General features: G+C 45.1%; 4 protein-coding genes across 26 annotated transcripts in view; 2 read left to right on the top strand and 2 right to left on the bottom strand.

Moving 5' to 3' along the window:
• Positions 1-52: 52 nt before the first annotated feature.
• On the top strand, positions 53-1,755 carry RPS27A (ribosomal protein S27a). The gene is made up of 5 exons (XM_023923074.2): positions 53-275; positions 501-555; positions 749-834; positions 1,137-1,268; positions 1,573-1,755. The coding sequence occupies exons 1-5, from the start codon at positions 228-230 to the stop codon at positions 1,720-1,722; spliced, it is 471 nt and encodes a 156-aa protein (XP_023778842.1). The 5' UTR covers positions 53-227; the 3' UTR covers positions 1,723-1,755.
• Positions 1,744-11,997, bottom strand: MTIF2 (mitochondrial translational initiation factor 2). Of its 3 annotated transcripts, none has more exons than XM_023923071.2 (15): positions 11,735-11,997; positions 11,321-11,444; positions 10,279-10,510; positions 9,694-9,799; positions 8,604-8,775; positions 8,280-8,440; positions 7,683-7,859; positions 7,154-7,293; positions 6,643-6,767; positions 5,738-5,942; positions 4,913-5,165; positions 4,081-4,221; positions 3,191-3,355; positions 2,886-3,026; positions 1,744-2,552 (listed from the first exon to the last, which is right to left on the bottom strand). In XM_023923071.2, the coding sequence occupies exons 3-15, from the start codon at positions 10,501-10,503 to the stop codon at positions 2,383-2,385; spliced, it is 2,181 nt and encodes a 726-aa protein (XP_023778839.1). In that variant the 5' UTR covers positions 10,504-10,510; positions 11,321-11,444; positions 11,735-11,997; the 3' UTR covers positions 1,744-2,382. The 3 variants fall into 3 exon arrangements, with proteins under 3 accessions (XP_023778839.1, XP_086731121.1, XP_023778841.1); XM_086874995.1 differs by having other exon boundaries at positions 11,896-11,969; XM_023923073.2 differs by lacking the exon at positions 11,321-11,444 and having other exon boundaries at positions 11,735-11,927.
• LOC111926623 (prolyl-tRNA synthetase associated domain-containing protein 1-like) lies at positions 11,937-18,482 on the top strand. Its single transcript, XM_086875085.1, has 3 exons — positions 11,937-12,226; positions 12,331-14,121; positions 14,658-18,482. The coding sequence occupies exons 2-3, from the start codon at positions 14,041-14,043 to the stop codon at positions 15,093-15,095; spliced, it is 519 nt and encodes a 172-aa protein (XP_086731211.1). The 5' UTR covers positions 11,937-12,226; positions 12,331-14,040; the 3' UTR covers positions 15,096-18,482.
• Positions 18,278-19,418, bottom strand: part of CCDC88A (coiled-coil and HOOK domain protein 88A) — a 63,481-nt gene continuing 62,340 nt past the window's right edge. For all 21 annotated transcript variants that reach the window (XM_086874596.1, XM_086874590.1, XM_086874545.1 and 18 more), the window contains one exon: positions 18,278-19,340. The gene's annotated coding sequence lies outside the window, so the exon portion shown is untranslated. The remainder of the gene's footprint in view (positions 19,341-19,418) is intronic.

Genomic DNA, 19,418 nt, shown 5'->3' with positions numbered 1-19,418 from the left:
CGCCCACGCCTCCCGCAGCAGGACTACATTTCCCAGCAGATGCTGACGCTGCGGCCGCTGGCGGAGCATGCCGGGAGTCGTAGTCCCGGCGTGGCGCACGCCCCTCCCCGCGGCGCGCACGGAAACCCCGTGCGTGCGGGCGCGGCGCTCTCTCGGGCCGCCACCGCCATTCCGCGAGCAGCGCGGGCAGCCCGCGCTCCGGCCCCGCCGCCCCTGGCCGCCTCACCATGCAGATCTTCGTGAAGACCCTCACGGGGAAAACCATCACCCTCGAGGTGAGCCGCCGGGCCGCGCCGCCCGCGCCTGCGAAACGCGGGGGTGCGCCGGGAGAGCCCGCGATGTGGGGAAACGCGGCCCTGCGCTGCCTGCGGCGGCTCCGACCACGCGGCGGGGACCGGAATGGCCGTGGCAGCACCGGGAGCTCCTCGTGGTCTTTTGGCCTATCTGGGCTAATTAAAATGGGCAGCGCGTTTTGATTCTGCGGTTCTGTTTCCTAATAGGTTGAACCTTCTGATACTATAGAAAATGTGAAAGCGAAGATCCAGGATAAGGAGGGTAAGCTCTAAAGGCACTTATTGTCTATATATATTGATATCAATTGGTGAATGTTGTATATATTGTTCTGTGCTCCACTCTTGTGGATTGATGTGGGTCTTACACGGATGTAATTTTCTGCAGCTCTCTTGATTTTATTACAGCATGCCGTAGCTCACGTCCCTCATTTATTCCCGGTTTGTGTCACCCTTAGGCATCCCTCCGGATCAGCAGCGGCTGATCTTTGCTGGGAAGCAGCTGGAGGATGGACGCACACTGTCCGACTACAACATTCAAAAAGTGAGTGGGAAAGGCAGGACACAGCAGTGCAGCACCCAGGAACTGGCCCGTGAAGAACTGACTGACCTTTGCTGCTGAGACTAAGAAATGTTTCTAATAAATTCAGCCAAATGAAGGGATTGGAGTAGTGTTGATGCTGGGAGCTTGGGATGCCACTTTAACAGCAAATAATCCTTTTAAAGCTTTCCTAACTGCCTGGCACTTGGGATGTAGTTTCTCTAGGTAGAAGGAAGAGGTCTGTTTAAATACTGCACTTCCCTTGAGAAAGCATTTTGAGTCTATTTCATGTGCTTTACAAACAGGAATCAACCCTTCACCTGGTGCTGAGACTCCGTGGTGGTGCCAAGAAAAGGAAGAAGAAGTCTTACACGACTCCCAAGAAGAACAAGCATAAGAGAAAGAAGGTTAAGCTTGCAGTGCTCAAGTACTACAAGGTAGGTGGAACTAGCTCAAGGAGAAACTTGATGGAAACTCAGCTCTCACCAGAGAGGATGTGGAGCCTCTGACTGGTCTGCACAGATTCTGGTGCATTTAATATTTAAACTCCTCCTATTGGCAAATACTCCACTTGTTAAATTAAAGACACACTGTCTGTTGCAATGGGGGCACTTCAGACACGTGCCTCCAGAAGTTTGATGTAGTTGCTGTTACAAAACCTATGATGCCAGTGGAAAATAGATATTATTGTTGCTAAAAGGTGGAGTGTGTTTGTGAGCCATGGCTGTTTGTCCTTCCCAGGTGGATGAGAACGGCAAGATCAGCCGCCTGCGCCGGGAGTGCCCCTCGGAGGAGTGTGGGGCTGGAGTCTTCATGGCCAGTCACTTTGACAGACACTACTGTGGCAAGTGCTGTCTGACATACTGCTTCAATAAGCCAGAAGACAAGTAAATGTACCAGACAATAAAAATCTGAGCTTCTGTACGGTTGAAGGATTTATTTCTGTGGCGCTGCGTTTCCTCTCTGCTGATCAGTGAGAAAAAATCTGTGGACCTTTGGGTGCTGCCTGCCAGATAGGGTGAAATACTGGGTGTAGAACTGAAGCAGCAATTTGATTTAAAGAATACTGGGTACCAGTTGTAAAAGGGAAAAAAAAACCCCAACACCCAAGCTAACCTTAGAAGTGATCTCTGTAATGTGAGACAGTTCTGATCTGGAAAAACAGCAAATCCAGAGGTCCAGAGTGGGTCACCAGGAGTCCTGGTGACAAAATCCAGCCAACACACTGAAATACTGCACAGCAGCACTGGGAGGGGAGGGAGGAGAGGGCTCAGCTGCTTTGGAACCAAGAGATTGTTATCAGAAATACTTCACCGTGCTGGTTTTACACACTTGAAGTGCTCGTAGTTACCTTGGTTGTTTATCCAGTGAGGGCAGCTGGTTGCTTGACATGATAAAAAAGCAGAACATTCTGGATATAAAATGTATCTGAAATGCTCTGATGTAAAGAACAGCTCCTGTGCATCTCTGAAAGTTCATTTAATGTCAAGAGTTAAAGGCCAGCCAGAAACATCATGTATGTCCTTTAGTGTTCACGTGTTAAAATGTCTTTTAAAATCCCGGATCCCAGGAAGTTGTCTGTTGAACTTCCTTTTCTTCATAACAGATAATTTCATCTCCAATACTGAACTCCAGATTTTTGTCCAGACTCAATCCACAATCCATTCCCGTTTTTATTACCTGAACATCATCTTTATGGTGCTTCAGTGATGATAAACATCCTACAAAGAGAAAATGCATGAAAGAGAGGCCACCAGCCGCAGAGCAGAGCAGTGGTTTGGTTTAATCCTGCAGGACTGATGTTTCACTTTGTGTCTCTACAAGGAAAGCAGGAAAATGCAGGGATTGGGGGTGGTGGTGGTTAATGGAAGTCATCCTGTGACGCTCCAATTTGGCTACCAGAATGGGTGGTTGGAAGAAGGTGGCTTTTGGTGGCTTTCCATCCTGCACAGAATTCGGGATTTCTCTAGAACCCTTTGCAGTGACTTCCCAGGGAACTGGGATTTTTTTAGCAATATCTAAAAACACACAAATCCATGTCTTGTGGCACTCACCTTTCCAAATAACATCCCTGTTACGGATCAGCTTAAACTTCATTTTTCTGTCCAGGAGCCCCTTGTGCACTCTGCACCCAGCCACTGGAATTTTGTTTTTTCCTACTGTGACAGAGAAGGTGTCAAGAACAGAAGCTTCCCCTAAAAGTAAAAAGGAAAGTTCAAGTCCACAGAATAACAAACTGGCACGAGGCAGAACCAGGCTGCATTTTTCTGCTTGCTATGCTTTTAAGATAAAACAGTGGTTACAGGAGAGTATAGAATTGGCCACATTTTGAGGCAAAAGCCTATCAATGAAAACTCACCTACTGTAGTCTCCACCACAGCTGGGGGAAGCCTGCTGTTCAGTTCATCCTTCAAGTCTTCTATAAGTTTGTAGATAATGTTGTGAAGTTTAATTTTTATTCCCTTTTTATCAGCCAGCTTTTTGATACTTTCAGTGGCTTTCACACCGAATCCAAATATTACACCTGAAAAATGAAATGACTGTAAAGGATGAGTCTTTGAACAGTTGAAGTGAAATTCTGCAGCACAGGGTACATTTCATTCCTGCTTCTCTTTTAAGGGGGGACCATTTGCCTCTCCCACTATGGCACGTGGACTGCTACAAAACTATCAAAATAAATGGCCCAAAAAGGCCCACAGACGGTCCCTGATGACAGAGCTGGAGGTATCAAAGCTGAAAATAACACACAGAGCTCAAGTAAACGACACAGATCTCTCTTTTTGGGCTGGAAAACCAACTTGGTTGTCCAAATACAGCTGGAAGTGAATTCTAAATGATTCTTGTGGGCTATGGTAGGTGCAATGACCTCACTCTGCAGCAGGTGAGAATTACAGGGTATGAACAGCAACAACTGACTCAGCCCTAGATCCAGCTGCCTCCCTGAGCAAAAGGAAATGATTTTGTAACCTGCTTTTCTAGCTTTGCCCTGTGTGAGCATCACAAAGCAGCCCAAGTAAAGAGCCAGTGAATTTCTGGTAAAGAGCTTTTCCAGAGTCCTTCCATTTCAGTGAGACTTCCAGCCTCCCCTCCTGCACCAATTTGATGTTCAAGGAAACATTTTCAAGATTCACAACAATTTACCTTGTTGATACTGCTAATTAATATTGAGAAAACAAAACCTGACTGAGGCCTAGCAATTTCAGTAAGCCAGTAATTTCAAAACTGTAAAATGATTTTTTAAGCACACACCGTTAAATGATTCAGCAAGACTGATATCGTTTTCACTGACATCTCCCATTCCAAAGTAGACAACATCCAGTTTGCATTCATCCTCACAATCGTAGCTGTCCAGAATGTTCAGAATAGCTTCAACAGATCCATCCACATCACCTGCACAGAGAAATGGAAGTGCTGCTGGCTTTGTGTAAGTCACAGACACAGAAATACAGCTGATGTCAACTGCACACTGTGTAACAAAGTGTTCTCACATACTCTTGGTGTATTTTGAGTAATATGCTAAAACCCACCCAAAAAGTCTGTTAATTCCAAAAATAAACTGGATAAATACAGAAGGGCCAGAGGCTCTACATCTGCTGTCACTGTCAGATCAAGTTTGCAGGTTTTCAACTAGTCACTGCTTGAGTATCACTGAAAGAGGTTAAACCAAGTTCCTCCTATTCCACTTTAATACACAATTGTCATTCTCCTGTATTTTGCTGATACAAAATGCTTACAATGTGGGGGTTTTTTTAGGGGTTTTTTTTTAACATATAGAGGGTTTTATATATAGATAGTGTAGATATACATTTATATAGGGGTTTATGTGTATGGGTTTTACTCAGGAGCTCCTGAGTAAGTGTGTTGGGCATGTTAACTTTTCCTGTTGCTCTGGCCCTGCTGGCAGCACATCCTCCTGATCACTGGATGTTTTCTGATGCCCCTGCTCTTATGAGAGAAGTCCAATAACCAGTTTTAAACTGATCAAACTTTTGGTAACAGAAACTCCGTTTAGAGCTCTGTTTCAGACAGAGCATTTGAGAATCCCAGACCCAAAGGAGCGGCACACAGACAGGGACAGCACCTTTAACTATTAAAGAGAGCGTGTTTTCATCCATCTCTGTTCTCTCCTTAGGCCTTGAGAACATCAGATGTTTATTGGCCTTGTACAGCGCTGCCTTCTTCTGTCTCCAGGTCAGGTGGGCCAGCTTCTGCTGCTGCTTCTCATATTCCAACCTGTGTTCCTTTTGCTTTGCTTCAATAACTTCCAGATCCTTCTTCATCTTCTCCTGTTGTTCAACGTAGGTCCTCCAAGCCACAACTTCCTGTGCCCTTTGCTGGGCAGGAAGACACAAACATTAAAGCACTGCATCACAACACTGCAATTTCATCTTTTTGCATCTTCTCTGCAGGCTCACTCATTTTCCTTCACTCTTAACTATAAGTTTTGCTGCACAGATGGCAGAGAACGAGAAAAGAGCTTTTTCTCCCTGAGCTACCACATGACTCAAGGCCTATTTTTATAGTATCTCTGCATTGCAGTAGAGAATTATTGTTCATTCTTTCATTGGTGTTTTCCCAGCTCTCACAACACCTATTTCATGCTGTATTTTATGCATTTTCTTTTTGTCAGACCAGAGTTACATCTTTCTCAAATCAAAACACCGATCTCCTCAAGTACTGGATTGTTCCAGTGGAGGTGAGTCCAGCAGGGGAAAGGTGGAAAAGAAAGAGGCAAAATGCAAACCCTCATTCCACTTCCAGAGCATCCAGCTCAGGTCCCTTAATCCCCATGCTCGACCTTTCATGGGATTATCCAGGTGATTAAAAGCTCTCACTTATTTTATTACTCAGCTCCTTCCCATCCTTGCAGCATTGTGAGCTTTTCACTGAAGAGTTCTTTCTGTACCTCAGACTCTACTTCAAGGATTTCATCTCCTGCTGAAGGGGATTCCTTCCAGCCCATGATTTCCACGGGGATGCCTGGTGAGGCTGCATCCACAGCTTTGCCATTCTCATCGAACAGGAAACGCACTTTTGCCCAGGTCTTCCCTGCAACCAGAACACAGCCTTTCCTCAGAGTCCCTCTCTGGATGATGGCTGTGGTGAGTGGACTGGTGAAGAGCAGAGGAGAAAAATAACAGACAAAATTCAAGTGATGTTTCTCCCTGTCTTCATGGCCAGTGTAGGCACAACACAACCAGAATGGATTTGTCATCCATCACAGGCAGAATATTCCTGTGATGATGTACTAGAGCACTCACCAAGTTTTTCAGTGAGTTAAAAAGCCCCAAAATCTGTACTGCACTCTTCATTTGTGAACCCAGCAACAGGATGATTTAACACATTAAGTGAAACCCCACCAAAAAAACCCCAACCAAATCCCAACAACTTTGTAGAATTCAGCTCATTTTTAAGGAGGGCAGAATACACCTTGTTCATAGAACCTGCAAATGGACTAAGATATTTAAGAATGTCATGTTGCACAAAACTTGTCAAGAATTTTGTATGTATGGAGTGTCAATTTCATCATTCCTACTTTTTAAATGACATTAAAAAAACCAAAAAAAACCACATCAGTTCTACCATTTTAAACTATTTCCCGTTACAGGATTCTCATTTCAGGATATGATGAATTTTGCCCCATCACTTTTATAACCTCTAGTGTTGCAGAGTAGTATTTCAAGCCTTTGGCTAGGAACACTGCAAAGGAGGTGTTCCAGCTTTATTTACTGAGGCACAACTCCCCTGCTCAGCGTGTCTGTGTTGTTACAAAGTGTTTCCCTGAAGCTGCAGAGGTGGCACTTGACTCACCCTTTCCCTCTGTCCTTCCGAGACTCAATGATTGTCCCCTCCACCAGCCCCGTGGCATCTGCCTTCAGTTCCAACATCTCTGCCAGAGCAACAGTTGCCTCTGCCAAAACCATCAGGTTCTCCCCCTACACAAAACCACACAAAATAAAAAGAAGTGCCCAAGCAAAGCGAGATCAGAAGTTCAGCCCTTAGTGCCCCATTGAAATGTGATGACATTTAACACCCAGGCAGGACTTCAGGACATCAGACACAAAAGTGTTGGACTGAATTACCAGTAGTGTACCAGTAATACCAGTAATGTGGTATTATTTCTTGCTGGAAGTCTGAGCCTCAAAATACATTTCAGTGTGTTTCAAATCATTCTGGCAAGAGCCAGGAGCACTGAGCTCATGGCAAGATACCAAATACCAGGAAGGGAGGCATTTTGTTTGCAAGCTGCCAAATAAAAATGCATTTCTGTGCACACATTAGACACCCATGGGCACCATCATTTTTTCTACCACAATCTTACCTTGAGTGCAGAAATATTTACAGCCTGAACATCACCTCCAAACTCTTCACAGACCACATCATGAGCCAGCAATTCCTTCTTTACTCTTTCAGGATCAGCTTCAGGTTTGTCACATTTATTAATGGCCAGGATAAGAGGAACTAAAAAGAGAACACACAAACTCAGCACCAACCTAACCAAAACCTGCTGCTACCAGCACAGCTGCTAGAAAAGGTTAGAGCAAGTTAGGGTCACTTAGAACAGATCATCTCACTTTGTGCCTCTTCCCTGAGCTGCCACAGAGATCTGAGGAAGCTGGAGGAGTTATCCATGTAGAGAAGGTAAAAAACGCCAAGCAATGGGTTATCCCCTGTCCTGCTAAATATTCGTATTTTAGGATCTTTTTGTATTACTGCAACATTCAGTACATTTTCAAACATCACAGGGGATGATGAATGGGACAGTTACTTCCCAAGTTCTGTGGATTCCAGTCCCAGGAGGTTTTTTTTGAGGGGTAAAAGCAAGGTTCCCAAAGCCCCCCACTCTGTACCTCCTGCATTTTTGGCGTGCTGGATGGACTCTATGGTTTGCTGCATCACTCCATCCTCTGCTGCCACCACCAGAATGACGATGTCGGTGACGTTGGTGCCTCTCGCCCGCATGGCTGAAAAGGCTGCGTGGCCAGGAGTGTCAAGGAAGGTTATCTTCTCCCCAGAAGGCATGTGCACTGTGAACAGATGGTACAGCTCAACATCAGCATTTCACCCAGCTCTGTTTGATGGGCTGCAGATCAGGCATCACTCCTTTGAGAACATTTTAATAATAATGACAGGGTTTAGGCAGCCAGCTAACTGTTGGCATGAAGGTCAAAGGTTCCAGCGGAGCTGTTAAATCCTCAGGAACAAAGTGTCCTGGGATCTTCCATAACCCAAAATAGTCTAACGCCAACTTGTGCAGACAATTCATTTCAAAGTTCTAAGTACATAGTTATGACAGCTATCAGCACCAGACATTTTAGGTTACGGTTTCCTTTCTCACCATTTATGTGGCAACTTTTTTTTCCCCAATGAACTGGCAGCAAGTCAGCCTGCTGTGTGAGATGGAGAGGAAATTGTGTTACACATGAGCACAGGGACTTGGATCATACCAATAAAAGCCCCAATGTGTTGTGTGATGCCTCCTGCTTCCATCGACGCCACTTGGGTTTTCCGCAGGCTGTCCAGCAAGGTTGTTTTCCCGTGATCCACGTGTCCCAGGATGGTGACAACTGGGGGCCTTGGGGTCAGTGCTGCTGGGTCTGCAGGAGGTCTGGAATTGCAGCAAAAATAGAGGTTGTAAATGCCAAAAAAAAACTTCACTGTGCCATGCCCACCACAGCACTCGGTGCCGCAAAGTCGAGGCTGCCTCCTCCCCAAACACCTGCAGAAAGAAATAGATTAAAAAGAGCAAAAAAGAACAGTTCACAACTTGCCTCTTCACAGCATCTGTGTTTTTTCTTTCCTTCTCCTCTTTCAGTTTTGCTGATTTATACTTCATTCCTGATTTTTGAACAATCATCTTGATGTGGTCTTCACGTAAGATGGAATCTGGTTCTACTGAGTCAAGGTTAATGTCTGTGTACAGCAGCGCTTCATAAATATGATCTGTAGCAAACATAAACACACTTAACAATTACATCCACAAAAACATGGGGGACAAAAAAACCCAACCCACTTCATCAGACTTTTTCATTATTCTCTTTGTGCTAATAATAATTATTCACCAAGCAGTTTTCCTTTAGTTAGATTTATCTAGAAATTGCCATTAATCTACATTCTTGCAGAAAAGAACTTTCTGCAGATTTACTGGAAATTACTGCTCTGTTAGCTGCTACAATCTTATTTTTCACTCAGATATTCACAGCTAACCTTTCCACTAACTCCAAAAGTGAAAACAACTGAAACCCCCCCTAAAACAAACAGCAAAGGAGTGATTCAAGGAGGAAGGAAATTTGTTAAATCTGATCACATGCTCATTTCTTTGGTTGTAGAAACACAGAACATATTACAGTAGTAGTTAAAAATTGTTACAGGGAGCAGTTCCAGACAAGTCTTGCCACTCCCAATTAATCAAATGGCTGTTCTAAAGAAACACAAATTGCTCCTGAACCCAAGATTCCTATTCCTACTCTGGATTTTGGGCTGAAGCTCTTTAGCTGTGAGTTCTTAACTCACAGGGGTCCGGCTCTGACAAACCAGGCTGCAACGTTTTCCCTCTGGAATAACTTAGCTCCTGGGAATCCCAGCCACAAGGAGCAGCCTGCATGGATCTGAGGCCTTTCTGCTGGAGAGGGCACACAGACCTGGCTTCTTCACATTCAAATGGCTGGTAATTTGGATGGCCCAACTTCTTTTCTCTTTAGACTGCACTGTGTCTCCCAACATTTCCCAAGGGATGGACACGACCTCCCTTCCCAAGGGATGGATCCACAACCACTAAAACCACTGTAGAGATCTTTGCCTTTCCCACTGGTGGAAGGAAGGGGTGTGACAGATGTTTCAGACCCCAGAGCAGGCTCTCACCTATGTCTTTGCCCATAGCTTGTGCCAGTTCCTCCACAGTCATCTTCGGCCTTATCTCCACTTCACCTCTTGTCAGGGGACTCTTCTTTTTCTTCTTTTTTGTCTCCTGCATGAATGAGACACATACACAGGAATATAAACTAAGAAATAACAAAAATACTGAAAAGACAATGGTCTAAAGCCATATGAGGTAAACACATCCTCTTTACTGTAATACCAATTAATTACAACCAATGAAGGAGTTAACACATCATAATGAACATTTCAAATACATAGCACATTACCCTTAATCTTTTTGCATTTTTAATCTTTAAGAACAAGGACAAAAATCAAAAAAACCATTTCCATTTCTGCTTGTAATAATTTCCTCCAGTATTAGCAAAAATTCTTTATTTTATTGGTCTAAGACAGTATTTGAGAGGGAACGGTAAAAAAAATTACACATTAAGTACATTTTGTCTTACAGATTTATAACAACTTATCTATACTCATGAATAAAGAGCTGTTCTTTTTTAATTAAAATGTTCAAACCGAGCTCTTGCACCTTCCACACAAACCCAAGGATTACTGGATGCCCTTAATTACCTCCTTTGTGGCTAGATGTCTGCACTGTGATAAGGCAGCACTGATTAATCTGTGTTTTGGCCAGAGCTGTGGATGCAGGAGGAGGGACCCCACAGGATGTGCAGACAACTGCACAGGCTTCCATTGTGCTCCACAAACTTTCCTGGAGGACAGGGCACGCAGCTGCCAGCAGCCACCACGGAGCTGCAGCAGATTTTCAAACCTCAGCAGCAACCCTCGGTTCATTTCCCCACTGAAAACACAAAGCACACATTGAGATCAGCCTCGAGGCTCAAAGATTCTCCTTCTCAGGATAAAACAGACAAGAACACAAGGCACAAATGTTATGTTTCCAAACAGGCTTTTTAACACCGAAAAAATGAAATTATTTAGGAACTGTCACAGTTTTTCCATTTCCTTCTGCACCTCACCTTTCTCCACTATCCCACTGCAGACACATAGATCTACCAAGAGCTTAGAGATCTTTCACCTTTCTCCACTGATCTCTGATATAAACTAATTCCCCCACTGCAGGTTCTTTGACATCTCCTACAAAACCCCCACATTTGCACTCCTCATGCTATACTGACAGAATTATCCAGGTGTCAGCTACCTCTCTAAGCCAGCAAAACACACCTGCAAAATGCCCTTTACCTGAGCACTTCCAGACAAAAGCACCAGTGAAAGACCCAGCATGGCAGTGACACCAGTGCTGTCCTGTGGTCAGAGACTTTCTGTGAGGCTAAGCCCTGGCTCAGCGATTAAGCTGCTGTCAGATCATCCCACATCTTGTTTTAACCATCTTAATATTAGTTTGAGTCGTTTTGCCAATTATACAATAGTCTCCTCCCCGAGCTTCTCCTCTGCTCAGAAGGCACGGGCTGCCCAGAGAAGCTGTGCCTGCCACAGCCCTGGAAGTGTCCAAGGCCAGGTTGGATGGGGTTCCCTGGGATAGTGGGAGGTGTCCCTGCCCATGTCAGGGGGTGAAGCAGGATGGTCTTTAAGGTCCCTTCCAACCCAAAGCATTCTGTGATTCCGTGCTGCTCAGGGATGGACTCTGTACCTTCCATGTCCCCTCTCACAGGTGTGCTGGTGCCACCCTCCCCGCAGCTCCACAGGCAGGGAATGCCCCGGGCTCCTCTCAGAATGCCTGCGGGCCCTTTAAAACCTCCCTTGCACCCGGGCACCTGCAGGAAGTGAGCACATGACAAACTAACCAACCAAGCCCAGCTATTTTGGTGGGGTTTTTAACCCTAAAGAGAACCTTAAAGGGGCTGAATCGGCAAAACCGAGGGAGCCGCGGAGCTGCCACAAGACTCTGCGCACACACCAACACAAGGTCAAGGCGACACTGGCCCAGCTCACAGCGGCGAAACCCACGCCAGGCTCTGATTGCGGAAAACCCTTCCCGGCTCCCAGGGTGAGGAACACTCCCGCTCCTGCTGCTGCCCTGCCCATCGCTCCGGCTGATTAATACCTGTCAGCTGCAGCCCGCCCTCCCCGCGGGGCCAGCGCCTTTCTTCGAGCCCCGGGGTCCCGGCCTTGACAGCCCAAGGAATGAGGAAAGGAATGAGGGAGGAAAACAAGGAAGGGAAGGAGGGAAGGGAAATGGGAAAAGACCCCGCGTCCCCTCCGTGCCTCACGCCGGGCGCGCCGCTCTCTGCGCACGCGCCGCGAGGGGGGGGGTGCGAGGGCACCGCGCAGGCGCAGCTGTGAGCCTCGCGCTGCCCGGGCGGGGGCGGGGCCTCGCCTCACGGGAGGCGGGAAATCCCCTCAGGAGAGGCGGGGCATGGATTCCCTGACGGGAGGCGGGAAATCCCTCAGGGTAAGGGGGGACATGGATCCCCTCACGGGAGGCGGGAAATCCCTCAGGGTAAGGGGGGACATGGATCCCCTCACGGGAGGCGGGAAATCCCTCAGGGTAAGGGGGGACATGGATCCCCTCACGGGAGGCGGGAAATCCCTCAGGGTAAGGGGGGACATGGATCCCCTGACGGGAGGCGGGAAATCCCTCAGGGTAAGAGGGGTAAGAGGGGACATGGATCCCCTCACGGGAGGCGGGAAATCCCTCAGGGGAGGGGGGACATGGATCCCCTCACGGGAGGCGGGAAATACCCTCAGGGGAAAAGGGATATACCCGTCATGGGACACATTTCCTGAGTTAATGCCCATTCTAGGGTTCTGAAACTTATTTTTAAAACTATCTATTTGTCTATCAACACACTTAAATTTGTTTTATTCCTCCGTGCCAGGAGACAGCAGCTTCATCTTTGCGAAGCCCTCCAACCCACATCTAGTCTAAAGATTTAATGTGTCTGATTTTTAAGTCCTCTCTAATTTGGCGTCTCTAAAACAGCCCCTTAATGGAGTAGAGAAAACAAAAATCTAAGAGGAAGCTCTACAAAGGAAGAATCCTTAATGTTACCTGGCTAATGCTGGTTGTAAAACGCAGAGATAATCCCGAGGGTTTGCCTAGGACAGCGCTCATGGTGTGGCGATCCCTGTCCAGACAAATTGTGTGTAACGAGTAATGATCATAATTTCCTTTACATATATTTGAGCTGTGTATTTCACACTCTTTGCCCATAATGTGGGACCCGTGATAATTCACACACGTTTGCAAGAGCCATAACTGCGTGTTTTGCTGCCCTCAGTATCTTTTCTACAAGTATATTCGATCATTTCTGGCGCTGAGTGTTGGAAAAAAGCAGCATTCTGCATTTCAAAGGCAGGGTACTGACACCTTGAAATGCACAGGGCCCTTGAATGTTTCTCCACGGGTAAAACGGGAAAAATTATCTCAGACCAGAGTAAAATAAAAAGATTAAATACCAAAAGTTGTGCAAAGTGCATTAAAAGCGGTCAATGTTCTAGGACAGGAAGACAGGTTGGGAAGGAAGGGCTGGCATGGGGACATCATGAGGGCAACACATCCTGGGACTGACCTGAAAAAGCTTTATTGGAAAGACAGATTTAGCATGAGAAACAATCATCAGAGTTTACTGCAAATCTGCTTTTTGAGTTGATCTTCCACTGGGTCCTGCCTGGAAATCTTCCTGTGTAAGGCTCATTTTATCCACATGTATCTTAACCACAGAGTCATACTATTTTAATTTAAAGCTTATTACAGATTGCCCGTTTTTCTGAAGGGCAAACTGAAAACAAATAATTATTGATGTCATAGGTCAGGACGATGGTTTGGGTTGCAGAAATATTTTCCAATTGTGTGGCCATTAATGTTTGGTTTTGTCCCTTAGTTGTAATTCCTGATTATTATTTGCTGCCTTTAAAAAAAAAAAAATACAAATGATGCAGTTTTTGTTTTTAGGGTGTATCATGTATTTTGATTTTCATTTTAGCTTTGAATTTTTCGTAACTTTCTTATCTAGCAGTGTTTTTAGCAAAACTATGTAAGGAGCACGCCAGGAACCTGGAATTAGAGTAAGGACACGTACAAACAAATTAATAGGTTAAATGTTGACAAATACCTGTTTGAAGCCAACATCTGAACCAAACAGTTCACACGGAACGCGCGTGGAAACAACGCGTTAATGTGGCTGTTTGAGAAGGAAATCGCTTTAAAGAACATGGAAGGTATTGAGCTGCGCGGGAGGGGAGGCTCAGGTGGGATGGAGACACTTCACCCCCACGGCGCGCACGGCGGGGCCCGTTCCTTCTCCGACACCAGGGAAGCGCAGTGCATTCAGGCGGTTTTGGTGTTGTTCGGCGCCGCTCGGCGCTGGAGCCGCCCGGGGGCCGGGCGGGCGGCAGGGGCGGAGCGCCATGGCGGCCGAGCTGCGGGAGGCGCTGCAGCGGCGGCTGCGGGAGCTGGGCATCGCCACCGTCACCGCCGAGCACCCGCAGGTACGGCAGCCTCCTGAAAAGCCGCGGGTGAAGCCCTCAGTGCCAGCGGGAGCAGGGCGGGATGAGGTCCTGAGCGCGGGGTTTTAGCTGAAGTATCAACGTGGAAGTTCTCGCAGGGCCTGGCACAATGTTTGGCTCTGCCTCCAGATCTACCCCCTTTCCCCCCGTGGCCTGAGGAGCGGCTCGCTCACTTCTTTTCCCTGAATTCGGCGGCATCCGAGATGCTTCCCAAACTTTTACTCGCTCCCAGTTACACGCCACCTCATTCCAAGTGTGTGGAGTCGCAAACGGGAGCGCTCCCAGCGCTGCCTTTAAAGCCAGAGAGAGCCATTGCTGCACACACGAGACACAAATGATTCTCAAAGTGTGCCGGAGCAATTTTATTCGTGTTCTGTTAAAATCCCTTCATAAAAGGGTACAGCTTCTAGGCCGAGTAAAACATTCAGTATTCTCTAAATATTTAACAAGAGATACCTGCCAGCACACGACTGGGAGTCTAATGGGATACAGAGTCCGACACCGGTGCTGTTTTCCAGGTGTTCACTGTCGAAGAAATGATGCCGCACGTCCAACACATGAAAGGAGGTCACAGTAAAAATCTGTTTCTTAAAGACAAAAAGAAGAAAGGGTTCTGGCTGGTGACAGTCCTGCACAACAGGCAGGTCAATTTAAACGATCTGGCTAAAAAACTGGGTGTTGGAAGTGGAAACCTAAGGTTTGCTGATGAAAACGCCATGCTGGAAAAGCTGAAAGTGGGCCAGGGCTGTGCCACGCCGCTCGCCCTCTTCTGTGACCAGGGAGATGTGAGGCTGGTGCTGGATGCTGCCTTGCTCCAAGGGGGCCACGAAATGGTGTATTTTCATCCAATGACAAATTCTGCAACCATGGGCTTAAGCCCCGACGACTTCCTGAAGTTTGTGAAGTCGACAGGCCACGATCCCATCATTGTACACTTTGATGAAGACGTTAAGTAGAGGAAGTTCATTTTTCTACTGCTATTCGTAGATTTTGTAGAGCAAAAGTGGTGGAAAATCTCATTACAAATAAAACTTGAAAAAAAAATGGCTTACTCCTTTTTAATTTGTTTCAATTATGTAAGTTTGTACCGTATAATCTGGTGAGAAAAAATATTGCCTTTCAGTTATTAGAAGTTTAACAATGTTCTTAAAAAGACATTTTGCAATCTACCTCTAAGTAGCTAGTAAGTAGAAAAAGCATTATTTAAATACTCTTATAGTCTTTATCAGTAAATGGATAAAACTAGAATTTCCCAGGCATTGGACTGGCCTTGAAGGTTTAAACTTGACATCACTAGGAAAGAACAAATTCCAAGTTGTAGAACACCTGTCAATACCCCCAGGACAGAATGACTGTCCCTGCATCCATCTATGCCCTGCTACACGTTGCTTTCTTTTTATTCTTTTCACCTAAAAAAACAACTCGCCTACACTACAGGAAATGCATTTGATTGTCATTTTTCAGTCACGGTGTGCTGAAGACAGAAGCAGCAGAAACTCCCTCAAGTCCAGTAAACATCCCACGGCAAGGAGCACCCCCCAAAACCCAAAGCCAGGGGAGCAGTGAGTGAGGGATGGAATCTGAAGGTGATGGGGGTGTAAAGGCTTTTGGATGCAGCTCAAGGAAAATGTCACTGCAAACAATGCCTCAGGGCAAGAGCAATCAGCACAGGCTGGGATGAACTGACACCAAAACTACAGAAGCCTGAATTAAAAACACGTAAAAGGATTTGTGATCTTGGGTGAATGAACAATTACTATTAACTGAGTATGAAAAATCATCTACAGTAAGGCAAGTTGCTTCACTCACAGCCTCAGCACCGTTTCCTTCATCTGGAAGGATCTGGCACCTGTTCTCAGAGCTCTTAGTGACAGAACCCTTCACCATCCAGCAGTTTCAGTTCTCCACCTCTGACAGACACAAACCAACCCCATCGATCCTGGGAGTCATGTCCAGAGGGAAGGAAGCCACCAAAAAATGCTGCAGCTGTAGGGAGAGTCACTAGAGAGATGTCCAGGTACACATGATTTTACAGACTGAAGGGAACATCTGGTATTTAGGAAGATAAATCTGGGTTGATCAATGAGCTCTGGATTGACAAATGCACCACTAAGTTATCTCCACACTGATACATTAGGATGTGTCTTTAAAAGTCATGTTTATCTTGCTCTCTCTCTCTGCCATTCACTCTCACTCCTCCTTAAAGTTCTTTCTTTGTGGTACCCCAAAATCCCTTATCACTTCAAAAAAGGAGTATTACATTTGACTTGCCAAGGTTTTTACATCTGGAATGTTTTAAATGTGACAAATTGTTTGAAGGACGTGCACAATCCTGGAATCTGCACTGCCTGAAGTGTGACTAATTTTATCCTCAGAAGGGATCCTGAGACTCGTCTCAGCAAAAATAACTACCAGGCTTCAAATACTACATTTGGCAAATCTAGAATGATTTCTTTTTGTATTTACTTATGAAATCAGTGTCTTCTTTTTTTTTTTTTTTTTTTAATAATAGTATCAAAATAGTTTACAATTAAAAGCTACCCAGCTCTACACAAATCACACAGAACAAACTACACGTGGTCCAGAAAAATTCTGCTACAGTTTTATCAGTTTCCTTCCAGAAGAAATAATCACTGCACACATCACCACGACACCAATACCCTTCCAGTAACATCAGTTTCCAGAAAAAGTGTGTATAAATATACACACACAAAATAAGAATAAAAATTATTTGGTTTGGCATTTTAATAACATCATTAATAAATGTATACAATGGCAAACATTAAAAAAATTAATATGTAAAGGAAATTACAGTTTTAAATAAGAGCTTTTTAAGTTCTGTTTCACACCTCGGTACATTCCTTTAAGGCAGTTTTATTAATATCAAAGCATTATTTACATATACATCATCAGCTACCCCTAAAAATCACACATGAGCTCCTTTGTTAGGCTGCATCATGTCCTGGACAAAATTTAGAAATAATAATAATAATAATAATAATAATAATCATAAGTGTTGGGAATGTTACTAAATCCTCAGAGACTATCAGAAAAGTAAATAGAACGCAGCCATTGTATGGCATGAGAACCTCCTTTGTAACCTGGAACTGGCAGTGCTGGGTTTGGGATTCCTGGGGTACAAAGGGGGTTTGTGTGCTCCTGTGTCCATGGGGCCACAGCTGCCATGTGCATCCCTGGAACTGAGCAGCTCCCAAGTTCAATTTGCTTTTTTCCTTCCCTTTAATGCACAGACTGGGAAGACTGAGAAAGGAAGAAGAGGGGGAAGCAGCAGAGCACAGAGAGCCACTCGAGCGCCGCACGGAACCTCTGTGCAAAGCCAAGCGGGCAGCTTGAGAAGGGCTGAGCTGGTCAGGGGCAGGGGAAGGGATCCCTGGGTGATGGAAAGGACACAGGCAGCTGTGGGGAGGGCAGTGATGTGTGCCCAGCAGCGCTCCACACACAGGAGTGTGTGCCAGAGCCACCACAGCGTCCCCAGACACAGGCACCAGCTCGGGTCCGGGCAGCATTTGGCACTGCACTTCCAATCTCTCGGTTCAAGCCACGCACTGGAACAGTAACAAACGGTTCTGGCTGGGGGCTTCGAGCTGCGTCAGTCCTCTGTCAGCAGAGAGAGAGGAGAACCCAGGCACAGGCCCTGAAATGAGCTTGAACACGCTGTCATTCAGAGTTAAGAGAGATTTGCCTCATTTTTATGGCATTTGAATTGTCTGTCATACCCACCACGCCCTCGGTATAGATCTTTTAGCCCATTTTATCATGAAGAAACATTCAGAAGAAACTCATTTCAAAGAAAAGAAACAGAAAATGTCCTTTTCTAAAGCTTATTGCGCACACCTCCATTTTCCCCTTTTGGGAAAGCTTTTTCAAGCTTTCCAATCTGTGGAACTGCCTTCAGCAGCAGGGCTCACCTTTGCTGAGGAAGCTGCAGGTGACATTGTGCACCTGCCTGATGGACAGAGGTGACACAGGGAACTCAACCCTTTACATTAATTCCTTTACAGGAATGTGCTTACTGGCTTTAATAAAATAAAATCACTCGTTTTGGGTCTCAGTTCCTGTCCACTTCCTCTGAGCTCACTGCAAATCTTTCCAGACAAATATATGCAACCACCAAACGTACCAATAACATTTGTTGACTTTAATATAAATCAATAATGAACAAAATGTGTCTAGTAAAAGATAACCTTAAAGGGAACTGATTGTAAAATGCATATGATATTATTTACATTTCTTTTTGCCATCAAGAAACCTCCTAAGCCACAATTAGCTCATGACAAAAGACAAAGAGTAAAAAAAAAAAATAAAATAAAAAAAAAAAAAAATTAGTCAATACACAAACATTGTAAGACAGTCTTATCCTGGAAATGGCATTTGTGGAAAACAGCCTTATATTAAAATAAAAGTTATAGAAAAACCATACCCGACAGTTTCCTGTCAGAAACATCTGAACATACATATGCAGAGTAACTCGGGAATGTGAAAAACACAAAGGACAAACAATGTCTCTATAACACCATTATCCCATGACTCCCACTTCTGTTAGTTACCAAGCTTTTCCATGGATGTAAACAAATTTTTCTCTTGCAGTACGCAACAAAAATCAGCATAAACTTTCTTAAGAGCAATTTCATGCAGATTATGCTAACCAAATAAGGCAGTGAAGTGCCAGTAGCTGTGAGGTTTTTGTATCTGTATATACAGTCCATTTGAACAAAACTCTACAGCATTTCCTTTAGATTTACAGACGGAAATAGAAACTGCTAGTTTTGGGGGTTTTTGGCTAATTATTAGCAGAAGCTTAAGCAAATCAGTGGCTAATTTCAAAAACAGAAGATGAAAGAAGTTTTGTTTTGTTTTGTTTTTTTTTCCCCTGGAGTAATTCTTGAGACCTTAAAATCCTTGGTCCTTAGGGAGATGAGAACTGTCCTTTATTCAGTAGATCTTAACAGTGCAATGTGCAATAATTCCTAAGACCATCTACACATTTTCGGCAGCAGACTCCAGTAGAGCTCCTTGATTCAAGGAAGGAAGGAAGGTAGGTAGGTTTTTATTTCTTGCCTGCTCTAGTCACGAAGAATGTAAAAAATTCCCTTAATTTTTATTAATGATTCCTACAGCCGCTGTCTTGTTACTTCAGATATAAAGGCTTCACACTGAGATACTGAAGGACACTTTTCTCTCTGTGTTCAGTCGAAAGGCAGAAAGAGAAAAGAATGTAAGAAAAAGCTTCAGGTGTAGAGGCACAACACACAGAGTTC

Source organism: Cyanistes caeruleus, chromosome 2 (genome assembly GCF_971803275.1).
Source record: "Cyanistes caeruleus chromosome 2, bCyaCae1.hap1.1, whole genome shotgun sequence".
In the NCBI taxonomy this organism is placed as follows: Eukaryota; Metazoa; Chordata; class Aves; order Passeriformes; family Paridae; genus Cyanistes; species Cyanistes caeruleus.
The sequence above is the reverse complement of the archived record's forward strand: the minus strand, read 5'-3'. Positions and strand labels throughout refer to the sequence as shown.

What these genes read in the sequence shown, in the direction of transcription:
- RPS27A (XM_023923074.2), top strand. Translation starts at nt 228, where the DNA reads ATGCAGATCTTCGTGAAGACCCTCACGGGGAAAACCATCACCCTCGAG. An exon ending in GGAAAACCATCACCCTCGAG is followed by an intron (nt 276 to 500) that starts GTGAGCCGCCGG and finishes GTTTCCTAATAG; the next exon opens with GTTGAACCTTCTGATACTAT. An exon ending in GAAGATCCAGGATAAGGAGG is followed by an intron (nt 556 to 748) that starts GTAAGCTCTAAA and finishes TGTCACCCTTAG; the next exon opens with GCATCCCTCCGGATCAGCAG.
- LOC111926623 (XM_086875085.1), top strand. Translation starts at nt 14,041, where the DNA reads ATGGCGGCCGAGCTGCGGGAGGCGCTGCAGCGGCGGCTGCGGGAGCTG. An exon ending in TCACCGCCGAGCACCCGCAG is followed by an intron (nt 14,122 to 14,657) that starts GTACGGCAGCCT and finishes GCTGTTTTCCAG; the next exon opens with GTGTTCACTGTCGAAGAAAT.
- MTIF2 (XM_023923071.2), bottom strand. Translation starts at nt 10,503, where the DNA reads ATGAACCGAGGGTTGCTGCTGAGGTTTGAAAATCTGCTGCAGCTCCGT. An exon ending in CGGAAGGACAGAGGGAAAGG is followed by an intron (nt 5,943 to 6,642) that starts GTGAGTCAAGTG and finishes GCTCTTCACCAG; the next exon opens with TCCACTCACCACAGCCATCA. An exon ending in GCTCTCTTTAATAGTTAAAG is followed by an intron (nt 4,222 to 4,912) that starts GTGCTGTCCCTG and finishes TTCTCTGTGCAG; the next exon opens with GTGATGTGGATGGATCTGTT.